Source organism: Lynx rufus, unplaced genomic scaffold (genome assembly GCF_022079265.1).
Source record: "Lynx rufus isolate CCGP_SWC_20201006 ecotype Redwood Valley unplaced genomic scaffold, mLynRuf1.p SCAF_6, whole genome shotgun sequence".
NCBI lineage: Eukaryota > Metazoa > Chordata > Mammalia > Carnivora > Felidae > Lynx > Lynx rufus.
The window spans coordinates 20,773,643-20,795,323 of NW_025814878.1; the positions used below are offsets into that span (position 1 = coordinate 20,773,643).

General features: G+C 42.0%; 1 protein-coding gene across 1 annotated transcript in view; it reads right to left on the minus strand.

Annotated features, from left to right (window-relative positions):
• ECT2L (epithelial cell transforming 2 like) overlaps nt 1-21,681 on the minus strand; it is a 66,957-nt gene that overhangs the window by 18,378 nt on the left and 26,898 nt on the right. Inside the window, exons 7-12 of the mRNA XM_047103135.1 lie at nt 21,138-21,306; nt 17,049-17,177; nt 10,367-10,459; nt 8,126-8,308; nt 6,225-6,328; nt 995-1,081 (exon numbers count right to left, since the gene is read on the minus strand). Coding sequence (XP_046959091.1) covers nt 995-1,081; nt 6,225-6,328; nt 8,126-8,308; nt 10,367-10,459; nt 17,049-17,177; nt 21,138-21,306 — 765 coding nt within the window. The remainder of the gene's footprint in view (nt 1-994; nt 1,082-6,224; nt 6,329-8,125; nt 8,309-10,366; nt 10,460-17,048; nt 17,178-21,137; nt 21,307-21,681) is intronic.

Consider the following 21,681-nt stretch of genomic DNA (forward strand, 5'->3'; position numbering starts at 1 on the left):
TGAACCCCCTTCTCTCTGGTGATTCCGGGGGGTGTACCCGAGGGTGAGCGAGCACCCACGCCATGAGGTCCACACGGGCAACACTGTGGCAGGTGGATTCCCCACAGCATGGCCAGGCTTGGGAAGGAACTCCACGGTTGAGCTCAGGGCTGTGGGATTCAAGTTTCTTTCTCAGCAGGCCATGTGACTTTAGGGAAGTCATTTAAGTGTTCTAACCGTAGTTCCTCATCTACAAAATGTGGTCGCTAACATCTACCTTAAGGGATTGTGAAAAGGAAAACAGGATGAATTTGCGAACGTGGGATGAAGAAAGGCAAAGCAGCTTGTGTGTGCTGTGTGTTAGGGCACGATGGGACCAAGCCTCGACCTCCTCCACGCCCTCCCCTTTGGAAACAGAAAGACAGGGCCCTGAATGTTATAGTCAGCCTTCGAAGTCAGACTACGAGTTGGTGGGTCATTTAGAAACTGTGAAGTTTTATGTCCGTGTGCCATTTGTCTAAATGCTGTCCTCCTGTCATATTAGAAAATCAGAGTAGGGTGTCTGGGTGGCTCAGTCATTAAATGTTGGACTTGGGCTCAGGTCATGATCTCATTGTTCATGGGCTCTAGCCCAGAGCCCTGGGTTGGGCTCTATGCTGACAGCTCAGAGCCTGGAGCCTGCTTCAGATTCTGTGTCTCCCTCTCTCTCTCTAATTTTTTTTTTAAGTTTTTTTTAAAGGAAAAGGAAAGAAAAAAAAAAATCAGAGTAGCACAGAGATGGCTCTTGCTCCCAAGATGTTAACTGGTTAATTTCTTGGTTAATTTCTTTTCAGACCAGGACATATTCAAAAGAAAAATCTACCTGTTGGATTCCCTCACTTATATTTAAGGTTTTCCCCCCCTAAGGTAAACTGTCAAGAAAAAAGAACCAGAATAAAGGCTGATGCCTTTTTGGGGGGGGGGGGGGTCAGGAGCAAAACAATGGAGAATTCTTACTATATAATCATTGACTTACCAGCTTTACCAGCGTCTCAAAATTTAGATCGTTTTTGCTGAGACTTGATTTTGCATCCTGAGGGTTGTCTTCTCTAACATTTCTTTCCTGAGGATTAAATGCAGACTTGATTATTTGGAGGCAGGCCTTGGGATGTCTGAATGCCCAGTGGGTGCTGTGCCTACGGGAGGCTTTCAGTAGCTGTCTGCCTTCAGCCCCAACTACGGTGCTCCCCAGACACAATGAACTAAGCACTTGACACAGTTGATGACTCTCTTAAATTAAATCTTATGTTAAAAAAAGTAAACTTTAGCTTCCTAGGAACTACATTATACTTGAGAAACTGAATTCAGTGCAGCCACCCTTCTCCCTGGGAGGCAGGAGAGAGACCCTGCTCCTTGAGGCCGGGAGGGGTGGGGGGGGCGAGGTGGGGGGTTGGGGGGGGCTTATCTGCTCACTGAGGCACGAGGAATCCCACACATTCCAGGCCTCTGCCTCAATTCTGCTGTCATTTGTCAGTTGACAACAAATGGCTTATCTTTTAAAGTTACCAGAAGGGACATCTGGGTGGCTCAGTTGGTCAAGTGTCTGACTCTTGATTTTGGCTCAGGCCCTGATCCCGGGGTCATGGGATCCAGCCTGCGATGGGCCCTGCACTGACAGCGGGGACCCTGCTTGAGATTCTCTCTCTGCCCCTCCCCTGCTCTCACTCTCTCCCTTCTCCCTCAAAAATAAATCAGTAAACATTAGAAAAAATAATAAAATGGCCAGAAGAAAAAGGGCACAGCACGTTGTAAAATCCACCCTTTTTTTACTCTAATGAAAATGTGTCAGAAACAATCCACATGCGCTCTCTAGAACCTGTTTCCACATTTAAATATAGCTTATTCTTTCTTCATGTTCCCTTGTGGCTTTCATATACAGTAGCACATCAAAAAACAAAAAAAAAGTCCCACCTGCTGCCTGCAGGGTCCTCCCTAGCAAGGGAACAATGGTCCCGGGTTTGTGGTGAGAGGTAAGGGTGATTCCTGCTCATCACTGCTGCCTTTCCTAGTCAAAGATAAAACTACTCATGGTAACCCCTTGAGTTCTATGGCGAGAGTGGGGAAAAAAAAAATCAATGTATAACCAAGACTTTGTTTTTGGGTGTTTTGTTTTGTTTTTTGGTTTTTGCCTTATTCTACTCAGGCAAAAGGAATTTTTGTTTTGTAACTGCAGCCGTTCTTTATGGCTACCCGAAGTAAGAGCCCTGGTCCCCCAGCTGCAGTCAGCTGACTTCTCCCCGGTTTACAGAGGTCCCACCTGAGCCTGCGCACCTCGCAGCTGCCCCAGAGTCTTTCCACCATTTCTTTTGCTTCCCCCATTTGTGGATGTCCCCTGTTAGCCTGCCATGTGTTTATACTTCTGCTGGGGGTGGGGAGGGGGGGCAGGAATCTACTTTGAATCTTGGCAAAATCAAAGTTTCTATGAATGGAACACACTCTCTTCTTTCAGCATAAACAGCAGTGCTGGTGATTTAATAGAGACATGATGACTTCAAGCCGTCAGTGGTGACAATGACACCGATAGTTGTAAAGATAGACGTGGCTGCAGACATGCAATGAGAACGACACTCAAACTGGCCCAAGGTTAAGAGAATCGAAACGGGACGGAATCGTCTGTGGATCTCACGTATAAGGGAGACCGCCTCACCCGGGACATCATCCTGTTGCGCAGGCTCGCACGAGTGCTTCTGCACGGCCCCCCGGACCACCCTGGTTATAGAGCACCTGTTCACTCACACTGGGGCTTAGCTTCACCTCTGACTCAGCAGCAGCCACTTTTATGAAGCATCAATTTTTCTTTGTGGATAGCAAGTTGATTTGGCGTGTGAATTTTGTTTGAATCTAAAAATAACAAGTTTTCTCACTGTATACGATACGTATAATTTCGTTACATTTTAGAGACGATTTTTTAAATTTAAGACATCATCCCTTATTTTCTTTTTAGGGATGAACTCAGAGGAAGTGACGGGGCAACAAACTTGGCACATTTATAAGGAAACTACTGTTTGGGGCTGGTGGGCCTGTGCCTTCGCTCCCTCCATGACATATAAGGGAGGCCACTGATGACATGGTAGGAACTTTCCTGCCTTGTTTGCCTTTTCCAGATTATTGCCGATGCTTCTCCCACAAGACACTCAGTGCCTGAATTAGGGGCAGAAATAGCTGTGAAAATGACAGGTAGAACTCAGGAACAACCATGGGTCTGCTTGTAACCTGTTGCCATGGTTGTACAGTATCAGTGTAAACACTAGAGTGAGTCACTACTGCCCAGTGAGACAGACAGGATCTGATTGGACAGATGGTAGGTAGACAGATAGACAGACAGACATGTGCATATACCTCTATCTGTATATACATATATGGGCAGAGTCTGGGCCATCTGGATGGAGGGTAGGCCCTGCCCGGTCATACCTTCAGACACAGCTCTGTGTGTGTGTGTGTGTGTGTGTGTGTGTGTGTGTCTGGTCCTGGATTTGGCAGGCAAGTCCTCTTACAGAATCCCCTATGGAATGGTCTAAACCAATTATCTCAGCAGAAACCGTTATTTTCCATTCCTATGGCTGTTAAGTTTGTGTGTTCTTCAGGACAAATATCTACAGTTTATTTATTATTTATGTATTTGCCAATTTTTAAGTAGTCTCCATGCCCAGCGCGGAGTCCAATGCAAGGCTTGAACTCAGGAGCCCGAGCTCAGGACCTGAACGGAGAGAAAAAATCAGACGCTGAGCTACCCAGACACCCCAGTATCTACAGTTTAAAAAATAAACTCCGATGTGTGGAGAAACTCGATTTCTCTATTGTATCCTAATTCCACACCTATGTTTAAGCTGTGGTTTTTCTTCCTGGAAGTCCCTGACTTTGTTTCAGGGGGTTTGTGCACAAACTCTTAAGTAGTAAACAACAGAAAACCAAATAAGAATGTAACACATATTTTTCCTAATTTGATTTTTGTTTTAAATCAAGGACATTTCTAGGCATTGAGTCTTCCGATTCTGTGCTTCTATTACTGGCAGGTGATGTGACATTAGCAGGCCTGCTTCCCAGCAATGAGGCAACTTGAAGTCCAAACATTCTGTGTTATTTTATTAAAATGATTAGATGTTTAGGGGCGCCTGGGCGGCTCACTCAGTGAAGCGTCCAACTATTGGTTTCCGCTCAGGTCACAATCTCATGATTTGTGGGTTCAAGCCCCACACCGGGCTCTGTGCTGACAGTGCAGATAAATATACATATTAGATATATTAGACATAATATATATTAAAATTAAATTAAATATTATATATGTATATACATATATACACATATATACACATATATCTACATATATACACAATACACACATATATACGTATATATATCTCCTATTACTTCTGGTTCTCTGGAGAACCTGACTAATGCGTGGTCTGCAAGAGTCTTTTGAAAAGACAGATTCAGAGATGGGGCATGAGGGAAGCAGGGCTCTGACCTATAAAAGGCTTAGATGTCCCTGAAAATGTGTTAAGACTCTTCTTCGAAAGGAAGCTTGTGCTTGAGAAAAATAAGTCACTTCGTGGGGGTGGGGGGCAGGTTAAACCAAGGGTCCTGCTCTGGTAACAACTAAGGGGCGGGTGTGCATAACTGCATGGCTTTCATTTTGCTGAGCAATCTGGGGACTTGGCAGAGGGGACGCTGCTGCCAGAAGGTCCTCCGTGGTTGCCTCTCCTCCACTGTGCTGTCCACTAAAGAAGTGTGAAGAGAGGCTTCCAGAATAGCAGGTTAATAGCCTGGTATTTGCCTGCTTGATAGAACTCACAGGTCTATTCCCACTAACAGTCTCCATGGTGAGTTTGTGTTTGGGGTGGTGTCCCCAGCCTTGAAGCAAGAGGTGATTTTTCTATGGGCATCACGTGACATTCTATGGACATCATCTGAAGTGATATTTTCTTAGAAACCAGCTCTCTGAATGACAATGCGGTTTTCCGTATTTCCTGAATCCGTATTATTTCACTGAACCAAGAATGGGTGGATTCTGAACATAGTACTGGCAAAATTATTCTTGTTTGCTTGAAGAACCGGCTTCAAACCCACCTTTTTTTCCTTTTATGAATCTGAATTTCAGGTAAGAAAAGAACACATCCTACTTTTATTTAAAAAAAAAAATGTCCTGGATTGCAAATGAAACCATTTTCTTGGGGCTTCTGGGTGGCTCACCCAGCGAGTGGTTAAGCGTCCAACTTCAGCTCAGGTCATGATCTCGCAGTCTGTGGGTTCGAGCCCCGTGTCGGGCTCTGTGCGGACAGCTCAGAGCCTGGAGCCTGCTTCAGATTCTGTGTCTCCCTCTCTCTCTGCCCAGTCCTGCTCTTGCTCTGTCTCTCAAAAATGAATAAATGTTGAAAAAATTTTTTTCTTAAGTTTTCTCTCGAATCAATCTCAGGACTCCACTGAGCGAGCTGCTTAATGCAAATGATGGACTCTGTTCCCGGGGCCCAGACCGTGTCTCTCTAGTCAAGGAGCGCAGCTTCCGGCATTAAGTGGCTTCACTCTTATTAGGAAACTACAAAACACCCTTTTTTTTATAATAATCCATGAAAAGGAAATTTGTAGGAAAAATGACAAGTTGAAAGCTTTCCAAGTAGAATTATCATTACTGTGTATGAATTTCTTAACCACGTGTGTCTAACAGCACAGCAATAACCTTACCTTCATGAATAAATCGAATGTTGCTTTTGGGTCACATTTTGTCGGAATAACATCTTCTCCAAAATCCTTGCTTTCTTTACTACTTCTCTTCAGCAGAAAATTTGACAAAAATTCCAGAGGTTTGTCCTAAAAAAATCAACCCCCCACCAGAAGAAAAAAAGAAAGAAATTCCAATTAAAACATTCATCTGAAATACACATCGATCAAAGTGCAGCAGAAAAGAGCAGCGTTTTCTTCTTTCTACCCAATTAATTTAAGTCTAGGAAACAAAGTAAGTATTATTCAACTAAAATCTGTAAATGGTACTTTGTAGTTAATTTTGGTTCTCTTATTGTCCAGGATCTCTCAGTGGCTGTGTTTTACAACCCAATATAATCTCTCAGAGGAATTGTTCATACAAAGGGATAATATGGTTAAAAAAAAAATCAATGCAAACTAAAAATGTATTTAAGTATTGGGTTTTTAAAGTTGGCTTTCTTCGAAAAAAAAAAAAGAAAAAGGTTGGCTTTCTTTGAAGAAACACTTACAGAATTATCTTTTGAAAGTTCCATCAATCCATCTGCCAGAGCTTGTGCAATTTCTTGGTTATTCAGAATGTTAGCCACACTCATGTGGTCAAACATAAATTGCCCTGCGAATATATAAGGCCATCTGCCTTGTAATTGATTTACGTAAGAGATGTGATCAAGCAGAAAACAATTCAATCCTCACCATTGCTTTTTAGTGGATAACAATGTGAAGAATAAAAAGTAAAATTCCACTATGCCATGGGGGCTATCTACCATGATAAAACATAAATTGACCAAGAGTAACCAAATGTGCAGCATATGAAAAAGTACCCATCCTGGTAAGGCTGATATTAAATAGAATATATAAATTGGGCAATAAGGAGGGAACGTGTGAAAATAAATCTTGTAAGTTTAAATTTTAGATTCTCAATCCCACCCAAGATGTCTCCTCACTCCCCTTTATCTATGGGCTCAAGTACATAAATACTTTAAGTCTACAGGAAATAACATACAAACATAGTTACACAGACATCTTTTATGTTTTTTAGTGTTTTAAACAACATACATTTATGTGAAAATGATTTTATTCCATTTAACTTCTTCTTGCTTACAAATATTATTTAAAAATTCTTCTCTCTTGGTACACCTGGGTGGCGCAGTTGATTAAGTGTCCAACTCTTGATCTTGGCTCAGGTCATGATCTCACAGTTCGTGGGATCAAGCCCCACATCAAGTTCTGTGCTGACAGCATGGAGCCTGCTTGGGATCCTCCCTCCCTCTTTTTCTGCCTCTCTGCTGCGTGTGCTTGCTCTCTCTCTCTCTCTCAAAATAAATAAATAAATAAATAAATAAATAAATAAACATTAAAAAAATTCTTCTATCTTGAAAAAGCTAACTTTCTCGCTTTTCTTTTTGGTCCTTAATAACTATGAAAAAAACAGGAGAAATAATTTCTCCCTATTTATAGCCTCATAACCATTTTTCAGTATTGGCTGAACATCCACTAAATGTGGTCAAGTGGATAGTACATGAAACCAAGAATAGCACTCCCAGTTTTGCCCTGTTTTGGAGGCATTGATGTAAAGAGATGCAGAACATATATTGACGTAAAATATCTACATGTATAGCTGTGTTTTATGGCTCTTGTACAGACAGTTATTGTGGCAAAAGACATCAATAAGAAACAGGGCAGGGAAGGGAAGGAAGAAGTAAGACACAAGTAACTACTGGCTTGATTTCAGGGGTGTTTAAGGTAGATGGGAACAGTTAGGGATAAATTCAATAGGTAAAGATGGGAGGGTGGTCATTTACCCAGATGATAAACCAACAAAACAAACCCAAAAAAAACCCCTCATTTTAAAGGAGGGACTGACTTAGGGGAAGGTCCAATACAGAAAACTGTTTCCAAGACTCTATTGTGATAAAGCAGTCATGAGTAAGGAGTGTGAATGGGAAAATAAATTCAGTGATGCCAGTAGGCTCAGCGGAGGACCATGGAGCCCATCACCAAATTGAGTATTTTATATAGAAAATAAATAGAACACCACCCCAGAACAATTTAAGTAATGGGTGCTGTGTCTAAGAGGAGCTTACCTTTTAGAGCAGATTGTGGTGGGAAAAAGGGCAGAGCCCTCTGGCCTACCAAACACTTAGTTTTGTCTAGGTCAACTGCCTGGCACAGGATTAGTAAGACGGTATCATTTAAAATGAACTAGCTTCAGCATTTTGAAGATGAGCATATTTGTTCTCATCGGCTATTCCTTACATTCGAAAGGAGATATGAAGGACAAAGGGAATCAAGTTTTACTGAACAGGTGCAAAGGTCAACGTTCGCTTGAGCCATTCCTAAACTTGCATTTGCTCCCGAAGCAGAACAAGCCTCATAACTCACCTGCAACAAAAGTAGCAAGAGTTCTTACCTATCATCTTGGCACTGATGTTCTTTTGCAACTCCTTGAAGAGAGGACTTAACTGTTTCCTTACTGATTTCAAGGTGTCTTCCAGAAAGTCCGTGAGGCTGGACCACATCTGCAGCTTTGACTCACTGAAGTAGATGCCAAAGGGATCCCTTTCCCACGGTCGTCCCAGCCAATCACTGAGAACTGACAGTATTTTCTCCTTTTATTATTGCAGGCTTAATATCTTTCTCCTTAGAAGACTAAGATAAATACCCATGGTCTCCTTTCAAAGGTAAAATTACAAACTCAAGAAGCACACAATGAATAATTTCAAATACCTATCTATTCTTTGATAGGTAAGGCTGACATGTTATATTTGAAAACAAAATTAAGTAGCCGCTGGCTTTGTAGATCAGGAAGCAGAGTGGCCATCTGGGTAAGAATATACTGACTTTGCTTTACATCCTAAAAATCCTTTACATCCTAAAAATGAACATACAAGAAAATCCCACTCGGCCTGGCTTCCCCATCATGCCATCCAGAGTCATCTTGGGCTCGCCAACCCTCTAGCTTCCTTACATCATGTCAAGTTGCTCTCTCTCTATAAATCTCTCTCTAAAACTGTAATGGGTGCTTGAGAGAGTTCTCTCCTCGAAAATCAATTACTGAATGATACTGTGGCATGTCAAATCTGATTTTCTGTCCCGGATGGATAGGTAGCCTTATTTGATTCCTGTCCCTCATTTTTATTGATAGACATGCACAACTCTTTATAAGATGTTTTCCTAGAAGATAACTAAGAAGAAGAGAGGGAAAAGGAGGACGAATAGAAGGCAGAGGAGACAGAGGAGGAGAAAAAGAAGAAAAGCTTCCCCAGAAAGAACAGTGTGTGCAGGCCGATGTCCCACCCTGCCAGGCTGATGTCCCCTCTCCATAAGGCCCCATATGCTATCACATGGCAATGCAGTGATATAAACTAAAGTGAACGAGTGACTTCTGCTACAAAAATCTATCAGGCCAATGTGCTTTCTGTAGATATGTGGAAACTTGTCCCTTACAAGTTCCAATCATGCCAGTTTTTCCCAGGCTCCAAAGCCTTTTGGCATCTGGCATTAGAGAAGTCATGCTTTACATGGTTTCTACGTGGCCCCAAACCCCAGGTAATAGGAGGCCAGGGAGTTTTAAAGGGGGAAATGATTATATTACCATTACTGTAGCAGAGCAATGTGGTCCTCTTGCTGGTCAGCCAATGTCACATTTAGATTCAATATTTGCAACTTTTAGTATCTAAATCAAGTTTTGCTCGCAGATGTATTTTATCTTTGTTTTTCCTCTCAGATAATGCAGTTGAGTTGGAACCTGAGCAAGCCCCTTCACCATCACTCTATAGCTGCAATTCTTATTTCCAAATGACACTGTATTGATTATATCTCACTAAGAAGAATTATTCTTTATTATTTCTCTAGATCAGCAACTGTACACGTTTAACTGTTAAAAATGACATTTTCCCAAATGTGCATCAACCGATGAATAGATCAAGAAGATGTGGTTTATATATACAATGGAATACTCACTCAGCAATGAAAAAGAATGAAATCCTGCCATTTGCAACAGCGTGGATGGAACTGGAGGGTATTATGCTGAGTGAAATAAGTCAGCCAGAGAAAGACAGACAATCATGTTTTCACTCACATGTGGAAGTTGAAAAACTTAACAGAAGGCCATGGGGGAAAGGAATGAAAAAATATATATACAGTCACAAACAGAGAGGGAGACAAACCGTAAGAGACATTTAAATGCAGAGAACAAACTGAGAGTGGAAGGGAGTGGGAGAGCAGGGGGGGGGGGGGCGGGAAAATCGGTGATGGGCATTGAGGAGGGCGCTTGTTGGGATGAGCACTGGGTGTTGTATGTAAGTGATGAATCACGGGAATCTACTCCCGAAGCCAAGAGCACACCGTATACACTGTATGTTAGCTAACTTGACAATAAATTATATATTTAAAAACATGATGTTTTCAATAGAGTTTGTCCACATGATGGTTTGAAGCGAATATCTGCAATAAATAACCCCTTTCTAAGCAAATGACTGAGCGGCAGGCAATGACATAGTTTGAATAGCGACAGCATTCCTTCAGAGAAGGAATGGAAGACAGTAATTGACATGAGTCAGAACCGGCATTATTAGCTGTGCTGTGTCTTTTGGTGACCCTGGAGTTGGTAGATGTTACCGGGCACTGTGGTCAGCCCCCGTGTACTTACTGTGTTGGTAAGAGCCAGTTGCAATCCCAGTGGGGGCAGTAAAGAACGTGCCAGTTAGCTGAGACAGCTGAGAAAGAACTTCTATTCCTGCCTCTGCGCAGTCAAAAATACTGTCATTAGTTTACTCACAGGTTTTGCCTTGGAACAGTTAAGTATTACTTAGGAGCACTAAGCTGGCCAAGAAAGGCCGCGAGGACTTCTCATCTTTGATCCAAATCCCTCATGGAACAGTCCACAAACACTTCACAGCTCACCCCTAAGTGCCGAGGTCCAAACACTTAATCTATGGGGACTACACAACAGGGTGGAGAGAGATGGCATGAGGTTTGACCTGGTGCTTATTTTCAAATTCAGAATACTCAGGCCAAAGGCAGAGAAAAGTCTACATACATTTTCGAAAATAGTTTGGCTCAAAGGAGAAGTCTCATTGTAAGAATACAGACTTAAAACTGTTGAAACTGAAAAACAGCGGTCAAAATTAAGTATGGCATTAATTTCACCCCTTCTTCAGTGACACAGCATAAAGATGGAATTATTAAATTCAGCACATAGAGTGAGTTACTTTGAATGAAACTAATATATTGGGCTATATATTTTAACTCTTTGTGGTCTAAGAATAAACAAATTACTCCAAACTGTTTCAATTGTTTGGAAAAAGATGGCAGTGGCTGAAAGGTTGGGATGTGTTTCGTTTACTGGGGTCTAGTCTTTGTTTTTTAAGTTTATATATTCACTTTTTTTTTTCAACGTTTATTTATTTTTGGGACAGAGAGAGACAGAGCATGAGCGGGCGAGGGGCAGAGAGAGAGGGAGACACAGAATCGGAAACAGGCTCCAGGCTCTGAGCCGTCAGCCCAGAGCCTGACGCGGGGCTCGAACTCACGGACCGTGAGATCGTGACCTGGCTGAAGTCGGACGCTTAACCGACTGCGCCACCCAGGCGCCCCTATATATTCACTTTTGAGAGAGAGAGAGGGAGAGGGTGAGGGGCAGAGAGAGAGAGGAAAAGAGAGAATCCCAAGCAGGCTTCGTGCTGATAGTGCAGAGCCTGATGTGGGGCTCAGTCTCACAAACCGCGAGATCATGACCTGAGCCAAAATCTAGAGTTGGGTGCTTAGCTAACTGAGCCACCCAGGAAGCCCTACTGGGGTCTAATCTTTTAACTGACAAATGGTCCAGTGAAATCAATGGAGTCCATAGGTATACCTACATATATGTGCTCAACTGATTTCAACAAAGATGCAAAAGGAAGGCACGGAGAAAAGGACGGTCTTTACAAGAAATGGCGGTGGAAAAATGAGATATCCATATGTTAAGGAAAAGAACCCACAAAACTTCAACCTGTACCTTTAACACTATGTAAAACAAACAAATCAATGGATCAGAAACCTAAAAGTCAAAACAATAAATAATTTAGAAGAAAGCATAGGAGAAAGTCTTGTGAACTTGAGTCGGGTAAAGAGTTTTCAGATATGACACTGAAAGCATACTCTATAAAAGAAAAAAAAAAACAAATTTGACTTCACAAAAATTAAGAACTTCATCTCTTCAAAAGGGATTGTTCAGAGAAGGAAAAGATAAGTCCCAGGGTGGGGAGGAAATATTTGCAAATCAGTTTTCTAGACTACATACAGAGTTCTCAGTAAGACAACAAACAACCTAATTTGAAAAGTGAGCAAATGATTTGAACAGATACTGCAGCAAGGAAGACAAATGAATGGCAAATAAGCACATGAAAATATGTTCAGTATTATCGGTCATTAGGAAACTACAAACTAAAACCACAATGAAATACTACTGCACACCCACACAAATGGGTAAATTTAAGGAGACTAGTACCCAGTGTGGGGGTGCTACACAACTCAAGTTCTCATACACTGCCAGTGGAAATGAAAAATTCTACAACCACTTTGGAAAACAGCTTAGCCGCTGTTTAAAAAGTTAACACCAGGGGCGCCTGGGTGGCTCAGTCGGTTGAGCGACCGACTTCGGCTCAGGTCATGATCTCACAGCTTGTGGGTTCGAGCCCCGCGTCGGGCTCTGTGCTGACAGCCCAGAGCCTGGAGCCTGCTTCGGATTCTGTCTCCCTCTTTCTCTGCCCCTCCCCCACTCCGTGTGTGTGTGTGTGTGTGTGTGTGTGTGTGTGTGTGTGAAAAATAAATAAATATTAACAAAATAATATAAAAAGTTAACACTGATCATATGACCCAGCTATTCTACTCCTAGGTATTTATCCAGAGAATTAAAAGCATATGTTCACACATAGGCTCATACCAGCTTTATATGTAAGACCCAGGAACTGGAAAGAACTCAAATATCTATCAACAAGTGATTGAACAGACAAACTGTGGTATATGTGTACGATGCAATAATTCCCAGCAATAAAAAAACAGTGGGCCATTGATACAAGCATCAAATGGATGGATCTACAATAATTCTTCTGAGTGAAAGAAGCCTGACAAAAAAGAGTGCACGATGTATGTATGGTTCCATTTATAGAAAATTCTATAAAATACAAACGAATATATTGTGAAAGAAAGTAGGACAGTTGATTCATGGCTGGGGGTGGGGAGAAGTAGGAGAGAAAAATTACAGAGTGGCATGAAGAAAATTTTTTGGGGGGTGGTGACTAGGTTCGTTACCTTGATGTTTTATGGTTTCACAGGGCACGTATCCATATGTCAAAATTAGGCCAATGGCACCCTTTAAATAGTACGGTTTATTAGGTGTCACTTACACCTTCGTAAAGTTGCTTGAAAATGTTTAAATAATGTCCAAAACGGATAAATTTTAGGTTTTGGGCTTATGAAGCAACTGAGCGAATGACGATACCCTAACCGAGGAATCCCGGGCCAGGTGGGGGGGTTTGGTGCTGAGGGGGCAACCCGGCCTTTTAGGTATGTTAACTCTGAGATGCCTCCTAGATGCCCAAACTAAACATTCGTATGAGGACGTCAAGCTAGCTATGAGTGTGCAGCTGGGAGATCGCAGAGCCGGAAGCACAAATTTGGGAGTCCCGGGCACATGGATCGGATTTAGAGTCGGGAGCGGATGAGGTTGTCCAGGGAGAGAGTGCGGTGGTGGGAAAGGCCGGGCAGCTCGCAGAGGGCGGGGAGCCGGCAAAGGACCCCGGGAAAGGCCCGCTGACGGAAGAGGCAGCGCAGGGAGAGGGTGGTGTTCCGGGAACGGAGAGAAGGAGGAGAGTTTCCAGGAAGAGTGTCCGTGTGCGTGAAATGAGGAGCGAAGGAAGGGTGAGGAAAGTAGTCGGCATAGACCAGTGCTTCTCCCAGCGTGCCCCGGGAGCGGCAGCACCTGGGAACTTGTTAGAAATGAAAATTCCCAGCACCCCCCACCCCCGGCCCCACCAGACCTACTGAGTAAGAAATGCTAGGACAAGGTCTAGCAATGCGTACTTAAAAAAAAAAAAAAAAAAGTCTTATGTATTTATTTTGAGAGTGAGAGCGGGGAAGGGATAGAGAGAGGTGGGGGAGAGAGAATCCCAAGCAGGCCCTGCGGGGGCAGCGCCGAGCCCCACACGGGACTCGACCCCATGAACTGTAAGATTATGACCTGAGCCGAAATCAAGAGTCCCATGCTTAAACCACAAGACCTCTAGGTGACTCAAATACACATGAACATTTGAGAACCACGGAGAAATCCGTATATAGGTGAGGGTACATAGGCGAGGGAAAGTTTATGGTCTCCCCCTCTCTCTCTTTTTTTAGGACAGGAGCTGCTGCTACAGGTGATCCTGATTTGATAGGAATGACCCAATAAAAGAGGGTAGAGGCTGTCGGAGAGAACTGAGTGTAGGAATGCGGCCGTGAGGAGGTGAAAGGTGGTGAGATACAGAGTCCTAGCGGATGCCGGATCTCTGATTCGGGCAGAGCTGTTGCTTCCATCGTAACAGAAGGGAAGACAGAGAGCGAAGGTAAGAAGCGGGGGGAGGCGGTGGATTTGGTGGTGGGAGGGGAATTCGGGAGTTTTCTCAGGGAAGAAAAAGGCAAGGTCAACAGCTGAAAGAGGTTATTGAAGTATTGACAGAGGAGGAGCAGGGACGGTATAGTCCTCTCCAAGAGTGGGAAAGGAATTTACCAAAGGAATTTACCAGGTGCTCATCAGTGTTGCAATCTTATTCGACATTTATGCCGTCAAAGTCAAGTCAGATTAAAAGTCATATTACTTTTTTCAGCAGGCTTCAGCTGCTTTAGTGCAGGCAGGCGGAGGTTAGGTAGATGATGGTGTTTAAGGAACATTGGAATTTAGCCTGAGAAAGAGAACCAAAGAAGTTCGGATTCTTTGCAAGAAACTAATGATTAATGATGAACCATTAAACGCAGGTTTAACAAAGAAGGAACCAAGGATGAAGGCAAGGTTGATAGTGTAAAAGTGAGAGTGCGTGCATTGGAGATCTTCAGGCAAAGAACTATTAGAGTAGGAATATTTCGAACATGGTTGTTGGAATATTTGGCACATGATTTGGAAGTGGTACTCAGGGAGAAAAATGCTGGAGATCAAGCTTTCAGAGGTAATACAGCTTCCGGGGATGACAAGCTCAAGAGTGATGACTGAGGTGGCAGAAAAGAGATTTTTGGACTGAGAACCTGGGATCTTTTGACTGAATCAGGGTCTTGATGGCTCATCCAGGTGGAAGTGACCTTTGACAAGAACTTTAGAGATGGTTTGGGGGCCAAAATGGTGGTGAGAAATCTGAGCGCCATTACGTTTCACTGGAGACAATTCTTTAAATTTTTTTTAATGTTTATTTATTTTTGAGAGAGAGAGAGATTGAGATCAAGTAGGGGAGGGGCAGAGAGAGAGGGAGACACAGAATCCGAAGCAGGCTCCGGGCCGTGAGCTGTCAGCACAGAGCACAACATGGGGCTTGAACTCACAGACCAGGAAATCATGACCAGAGCCGATGTTGGACACTCAACCACCTGAGCCACCCAGGCGCCCTGAGACGATTCTTATATCACCAAATCTATTGTTCTTTTCCCCTTTTGCCCTTATTTTCAAGCCGTTCAAAGCTTTACTTTCCCAAATCCTTTCTTTTTGTTCTACTTCAGTTAAAATTTTTGCTTTGCTCTCATTATAAAAGTAATACTAGTTCATTATAGAAAATCGGGACAGGGGCGCCTGGGTGGCTCAGTCGGTTGAGCGTCCGACTTCGGCTCAGGTCACGATCTCGCAGTCTGTGAGTTCGAGCCCCGCGTCGGGCTCTGGGCTGATGGCTCAGAGCCTGGAGCCTGCTTCCGATTCTGTGTCTCCCTCTCTCTCTGCCCCTCCCCCGTTCATGCTCTGTCTCTGTCTCAAAAATAAAAACGTTAAAAAAAAAAAAAGAAAATCGGGACAAATAAGAGATCAAAGAAAAAGAAAAAAAGAAAAATCACTTATCTATTATTAACACCTTGACATACATCCTTCCAAACCCTTTTCTATACACACCCCACTGCCACTCCCACCTGCCCCACACAGATTTTAAACCGAGGAATCCCACACCACCCATATTTGATTTCAAATGTAGAAAATCTGAAAAACTCATCTAGAGATAGATGTTGTTAATATTTTGTTGCATTTCCTCCTAGATTTTTCTATACCTATTTTCTATAGTTAAGATTACATAATTATAATAACTGTATAAGAAAAAAATTTATAATATTTTGTAATTCATTTTCCTCTAACCCTCTTCCTATTCTTTTCTTTTTCCCTTTTCCCTGGTTGAACTGTGGCAGGGGCATGCTTTGCATGTATGAATAGTTCAGTGAAATCTGAGGATTAGACAGAGCTTTAAGACTCACAGTTCCCTAAGGAATGGGTAATAAGAAACTGTTCGAGAAAATTTAATCTTATACTCCCTCTGCTTTGCTCTGCTTGGCATTAAAAAATATATAAAATTAAAAAACAAAACAAAACAAGCCCATGATGGCAGAGCTTTTATTTAATAGATGTCTAGAAAGTGGATTTGTCTTATTGTTTCTAAAGTTTCTCTTCAAGTATGAAATCAACTTTGAATTATAGTGACTGATACTGGACCGAGGGGCGCTGAACATTATCAGCAACCTCGGTGATCAGCAACCAGTCTCATCTTTACCAAGCACTTCACCTGTTTCTAATTTTCCAATATTATTTAAGTATTTATATTATTTATTTTTAAGTATTTACATTATTTTGATATTCACAAGTCCTGTAAGGTCAGATACTATTCTCCTAACTTTCGTATGAGGAAACAGAGGTCCACAAACTTGCCTAAGGCCATACAGCTAAAGTGGTATGCCTAGGATTCAAGTTCAAGGTCTTTGGTCACCAAGTTCATGCTCATTCCTTCCAGGTTCAGAACAACGCGGGGAGGCTTTTCTCAGGTTGATAGATTATGGTTTCTGTGCTGGTCAGGCACTTTCTCCTGTATAGTGGAGGCTGATTTTACCATGTTTTCCAGAAGAAATACAAATAATGTTCTTGGCTGGCTCTTGCCACTAGTGACTTTATTTCTGTTCTTGCCCCTCGTTACTTTGACAACTAACCGCAACTCTTTGCCCCCTAAATACCTGAGTATGTGAGGTATAAGAGAAAAAAAGAAATAAAGAAGAACATGGGACTGACTCATACGAACTGAAGGCATTTCAAAAATCCGCAAAATATCACTATAAAGTAGGCACGACCACCGCCTTTCAAAACTGACCGGATGCTCCGAGTGGTACAAAGAGGTCCACATGACCCCCTTCTTGTTCAGGAGCCACGTAGCTTCCTAATTTCTCCCAGAAGTCTCTCACTTCAGGCCTCAATAAATTTTTAATACCAATTTTATAACCTGAGGAAAAGAAATCAAAATGTCCTCTTAGTCTGTAACATTATCAGGAACAGAAACCCTTAGCAGTTTGTGAAAAAGCAACCACAACTCAAAAAGCCAGTATCTGCTCCTAAGACTCCAGTCTGGAGGGTGCCTCTCCTTTAGCACTGCACCACACTGGGGCCACAAAAGGACCCCAACATGGCCACAATCTCCTTCACATTCTGAATTTATTGGACGCTGTGCACTCTGATTTAGGACATCGTCTCTCTGCCTCCAATGTATATATACCCCAAAAGTAAAGTATATATACCCCCAAGTTAAAGTATATACACCCCAAAAGCAGCAGTGTGTTACCAGGCTCACAGCAGGGTTCAAGGTAGACGGTCAGTCAAGCCCTGAGATTTTTGCAACCAAGTTCCGAAATTAAAATGTTTCTCACAGTTGTCAATCAAAAAAGAAGTCAGAACAGAAGGCTCCCAGAGATGGTAACCATCCTGGAAACGCTCACTTCCTGGGAATTCTATATGATGATTCAACTAATGAGAATGTGTTTGGACCCATTTCTAAGGGACTCCTGGAGACTCTGAATTCTTAAGTCCCAGGAAGGCAGTTGAAAACAAAGTCAGGCAAGAATCCCAACATTTCACTTCCTTCCACCGAGAAGTCTAGATACAGAACGGAAGGACCTGTTGAGATCACTGGAGTAAGAGATTTCATTTTGTTGTTGGTTTCAAGGCAAAAGCTCTTGCAGAAACACCACAATTATACAGAGGGAAAAACTTCCGTTTTCAGGTATTTTGTTATGTTACTATTGACATTTAAAAAAGAAAACAAAGGGAGCACCTTGGTGGCTCAGTCGGTTAAGTATCTGATTCTTGATTTTGGCTCTGGTCATCAACTCACGGTTTGTGGAATCGAACCCCAAGTGGGGCTCTGCTCTGACAGGGTGGCTCTTTCTTCCCTGTCTCTGCCCCTCCGCCCCAATGTGTTTTCTCTCCCTCTCACACTCTCTCTCTCTCAAAGTAAATAAATAAACATTAAATATATATGTACATATATATATATTTTATTTTTTTATTTTTAAAGAAAGAAAACAAGAAAAAGGCAGAGTTTAGAAACCTGTCTCATCTGGAGAACAAAAAGTCTGAGATGTTAGAAAACCCTAACAGGCTCTTCTACTCTGTAAGAGGTGAACCTACTAGGCCATGGCATAAATTTGCAATTGATACCTCTCCATCGTTTAGAGGAGAGCTGCCATGTAATTAATCATAAATTTAAACCCCGAATAGTAGCCATGCTTTATTTTGGGGGGCGGGGGGGGCGGCATATAAAATCAGGTGTGGAACGTAACTTGCCCCAGGCACAGTTAACCTGAACAAAAAAAGACAAAAATAAGGTAAAGATAAACCAAAAGCAGCTTATTTTTGTTTACAATAAAATTCACTAAACCTATCCCAAGCATGCTGAGTTCTAGCTGTCAGCAAGCTCTCTTGCTCAACCAAAGACCCCAACAGTTAAACCCAGAAATAGACAAGACTGCTTAACTCATGCTCCAAAGAAAACCCATTATGCCTATTTCTTACTGCGCTTTCTGGAGACATTGACAAGACGTTATGCAATGACTGGACTCTTCCAATTGGACCAGAAAAGCCCTGATAGCAATGGAATGCCTCAAAGACCACACCTAACGTGTCCCCTTCTCTGCCTGTGATTGTGAGCTGATCACATACCAACCCCCAGCTCATGATCACGTGCCCCCTGCCTGCTCTCGTGCATGTACCCCACAGAGCTCATCTCTGTAAAACTCTAGTGTCCATCTTGCAGGTGGAGAGGTCGGTTGTTTAGCTCAAGCCTGCAACTCTCCTTGGCTACTGGCACTCAAAATAAATGTCTCCCTTTCTTTCTTCCAAACCCTTGTCTCTTGAGTGATTGGCTTCTCTTGCCATGAGTTTATCTGCATTTGTTCAGCAACAGTGTTGGCAAACCCAGCCAGGAGCTATGCTTTCGGTTTGTGCAGCCCTCCTGGGATTCCCCCAGATGGATCAGTGGGCCCCGGCAGCCCGCCAGAGCTCTCCTGCTCCGTTCCTGAGTTAGCAGCTGGAATAGATCATTGGGCGACATAGCCACAGAGATGGCAGTTTTATGGGTGATTCAGGTATTCGCTTGGCCACGTTGTGAGTTCCCTGCCAGCCAGATCCTTGACCATCTTATTCCCTTTCTTCCCTCATCTCCCAAAGGTGGAAGATTTCATGCTAAAACAGTTCTATCTTAGGTATAACAAGGAAAGAATGTAAGTTATAGTAGAAGGAGGGCTAGAAACTGAAACTTTAGTTCTAAAACACTCGTCATCTTCTTCCCCCCAGAAAGGATAACGATCATCATTTTAAAAAAATGTGTATGTATGTATGTATGTATGTATGTATGTATTTAGTTTGAGAGAGAAAGAGAAAGAGCATGAGCAGGGAAGAGAGAGAGAGAGAACCCCAAGGGCTCCACATGGTCAGTGCAGAGCCTGACTTGGGGCTTGAACTCACAAACCAGGAAATCATGATGTGAGTTGAAATTAAGAGTCCGAGGCTTAACCAGTTGAGCCATGCAGGTGTCCCACCATTAACATTTTTAAAAGATGACCCATAACAAATTAATGATACCAGCCAATCCTTTCCTTTGTGGTATAAACCATTTGGAAGTACAATGCATTCTATTAGTGATATTTGCTGCTATTATAATTACTATACTTTCATCAAACTTAAAAACTTTTGTGCATGAAAGAACATAATAAACAGAGTGCGAGGCAGCATACAGGATGGGAGAAAATATTTGCAAATCATATATCTGACAAGAGATCAATATCTAGACTAATAAAGAGTATCTACACCTCCATAAAAAATATCAAATAAACCCATTAGAAAATGGGCAAAGGACTTCAATAGATACTTCCCTAAAGAAGATATACAAATAGCCAATAAGCATATGAAAAAATGTTCAACATCACGATTCATTAGACAAATGCAAATCAAAGCCATAATGAATATCACCTTAAACCCATTAAGATAGTTCACTATCAACTAAAAACAAACAAAAACACAGAAAACAACGAGTGTTGGCGAGGATGTGAAGAAAATGGAACACTTTCTGTCTGCAACAGTGCACAAGGGAGCATAAAATGGCGGGAAATAGTATGGAGGTTCCTCAAAAGATTAAAAATAAAGCTATCATATGGTTCTGCATTCCCATATGTGGCTAAATATCCAAAGGAATTTAAAGTAGAATCTCAAAGAGATATCTGCATACTCATGTTCACTACAGGACTATTCACAAAAACAAAGAAGTGGAAACAAACTAAATGTCCATCAACAAATGAAAGGATAAACCAAATGTGATCCACATATACAATGGAATATTATTCAGCCTTAAAAAGTGGAGGAAATCCTTTCATAAGCTACAACATGAATGAAACTTGATGACATTGTTAAGTGAAATAAGCCAGTCACAAAGTTAAATACTGTATGATTTCACTTAAGATGAGCTACATAAAGTAGTCAAATTCATAGGAACAGAAAGTATAATGGTAGTTCCTAGAGGCTGGAATAAGGGGGACAAGGGAAGTTTTTGTTTAATGGTGTGATGATGAATTTTACGTATCAACTTGACTGGGCCACCGGTGCCCAGATATTTAGTCAAATATAATTTTGGGTATGTCTGTGAGAGTGTTTGGGAATAAGATTAACATTTGAATAAGCTGACTGAGTAAAGCAGATAGCTCTCCCCAGTGTGGGTGGGCCTCATCCAATCAGTTGAAGGCCTGAATAGAACAAAAAGGCTGACCCTTCCTTGAATAAGAGGGACTCCTCCTCTATGACTCCTTTGAGCTAGGATATCAATTCTGTTAGCAAATTGAAAAATAGTATTCTGGAGGTCATACATGTGGTAGGCATTGCTGCAAAGTTGGTTGTTGTCTCGAATCTCCCAGCTTACCTTGGAGTAAATTGATTTCTCTGCTGTCTCCTTCACTAAATATCCCCATACTCTGTGCCTTCCGTCCATCCAGAGCTTTTTCTATGAGATAAAGCAGGCTCTCCAAGGTTAAGCCACAGTGTTCATACACCAGAGAAATGATACCTGCCTTAATGCTGTCCACTACTATCTAGAAAATGAAAACAGAGCCCATTATTTTAGCATATTTATTAATAAAGACAATGGGTATGTAATACGCTCTGATTTTTAAAGACTTTTTGTCAGAAACTGTGGAAGGAGGAAGATAAGCTTTCTCCTTTGTTGGTTTCTTTTTAAATAATTTCATTTCTTTTCTAATTATAAGAGGAGAAAATTAAGTATACCTACAATTCCATCCCTCAGGGGTAAATACTATTAACAAGTTAGATTACTTTCTTCCAGTCTTTTTATTTTTGTACATACCCATGCAAAGACATGTGCAACTTTTAAACATAATAAAATTCAGATCATATGATTTCGCAATGGACTTTTAAAATAGATTTAAAGTTTTCCTCTTAATTACAAA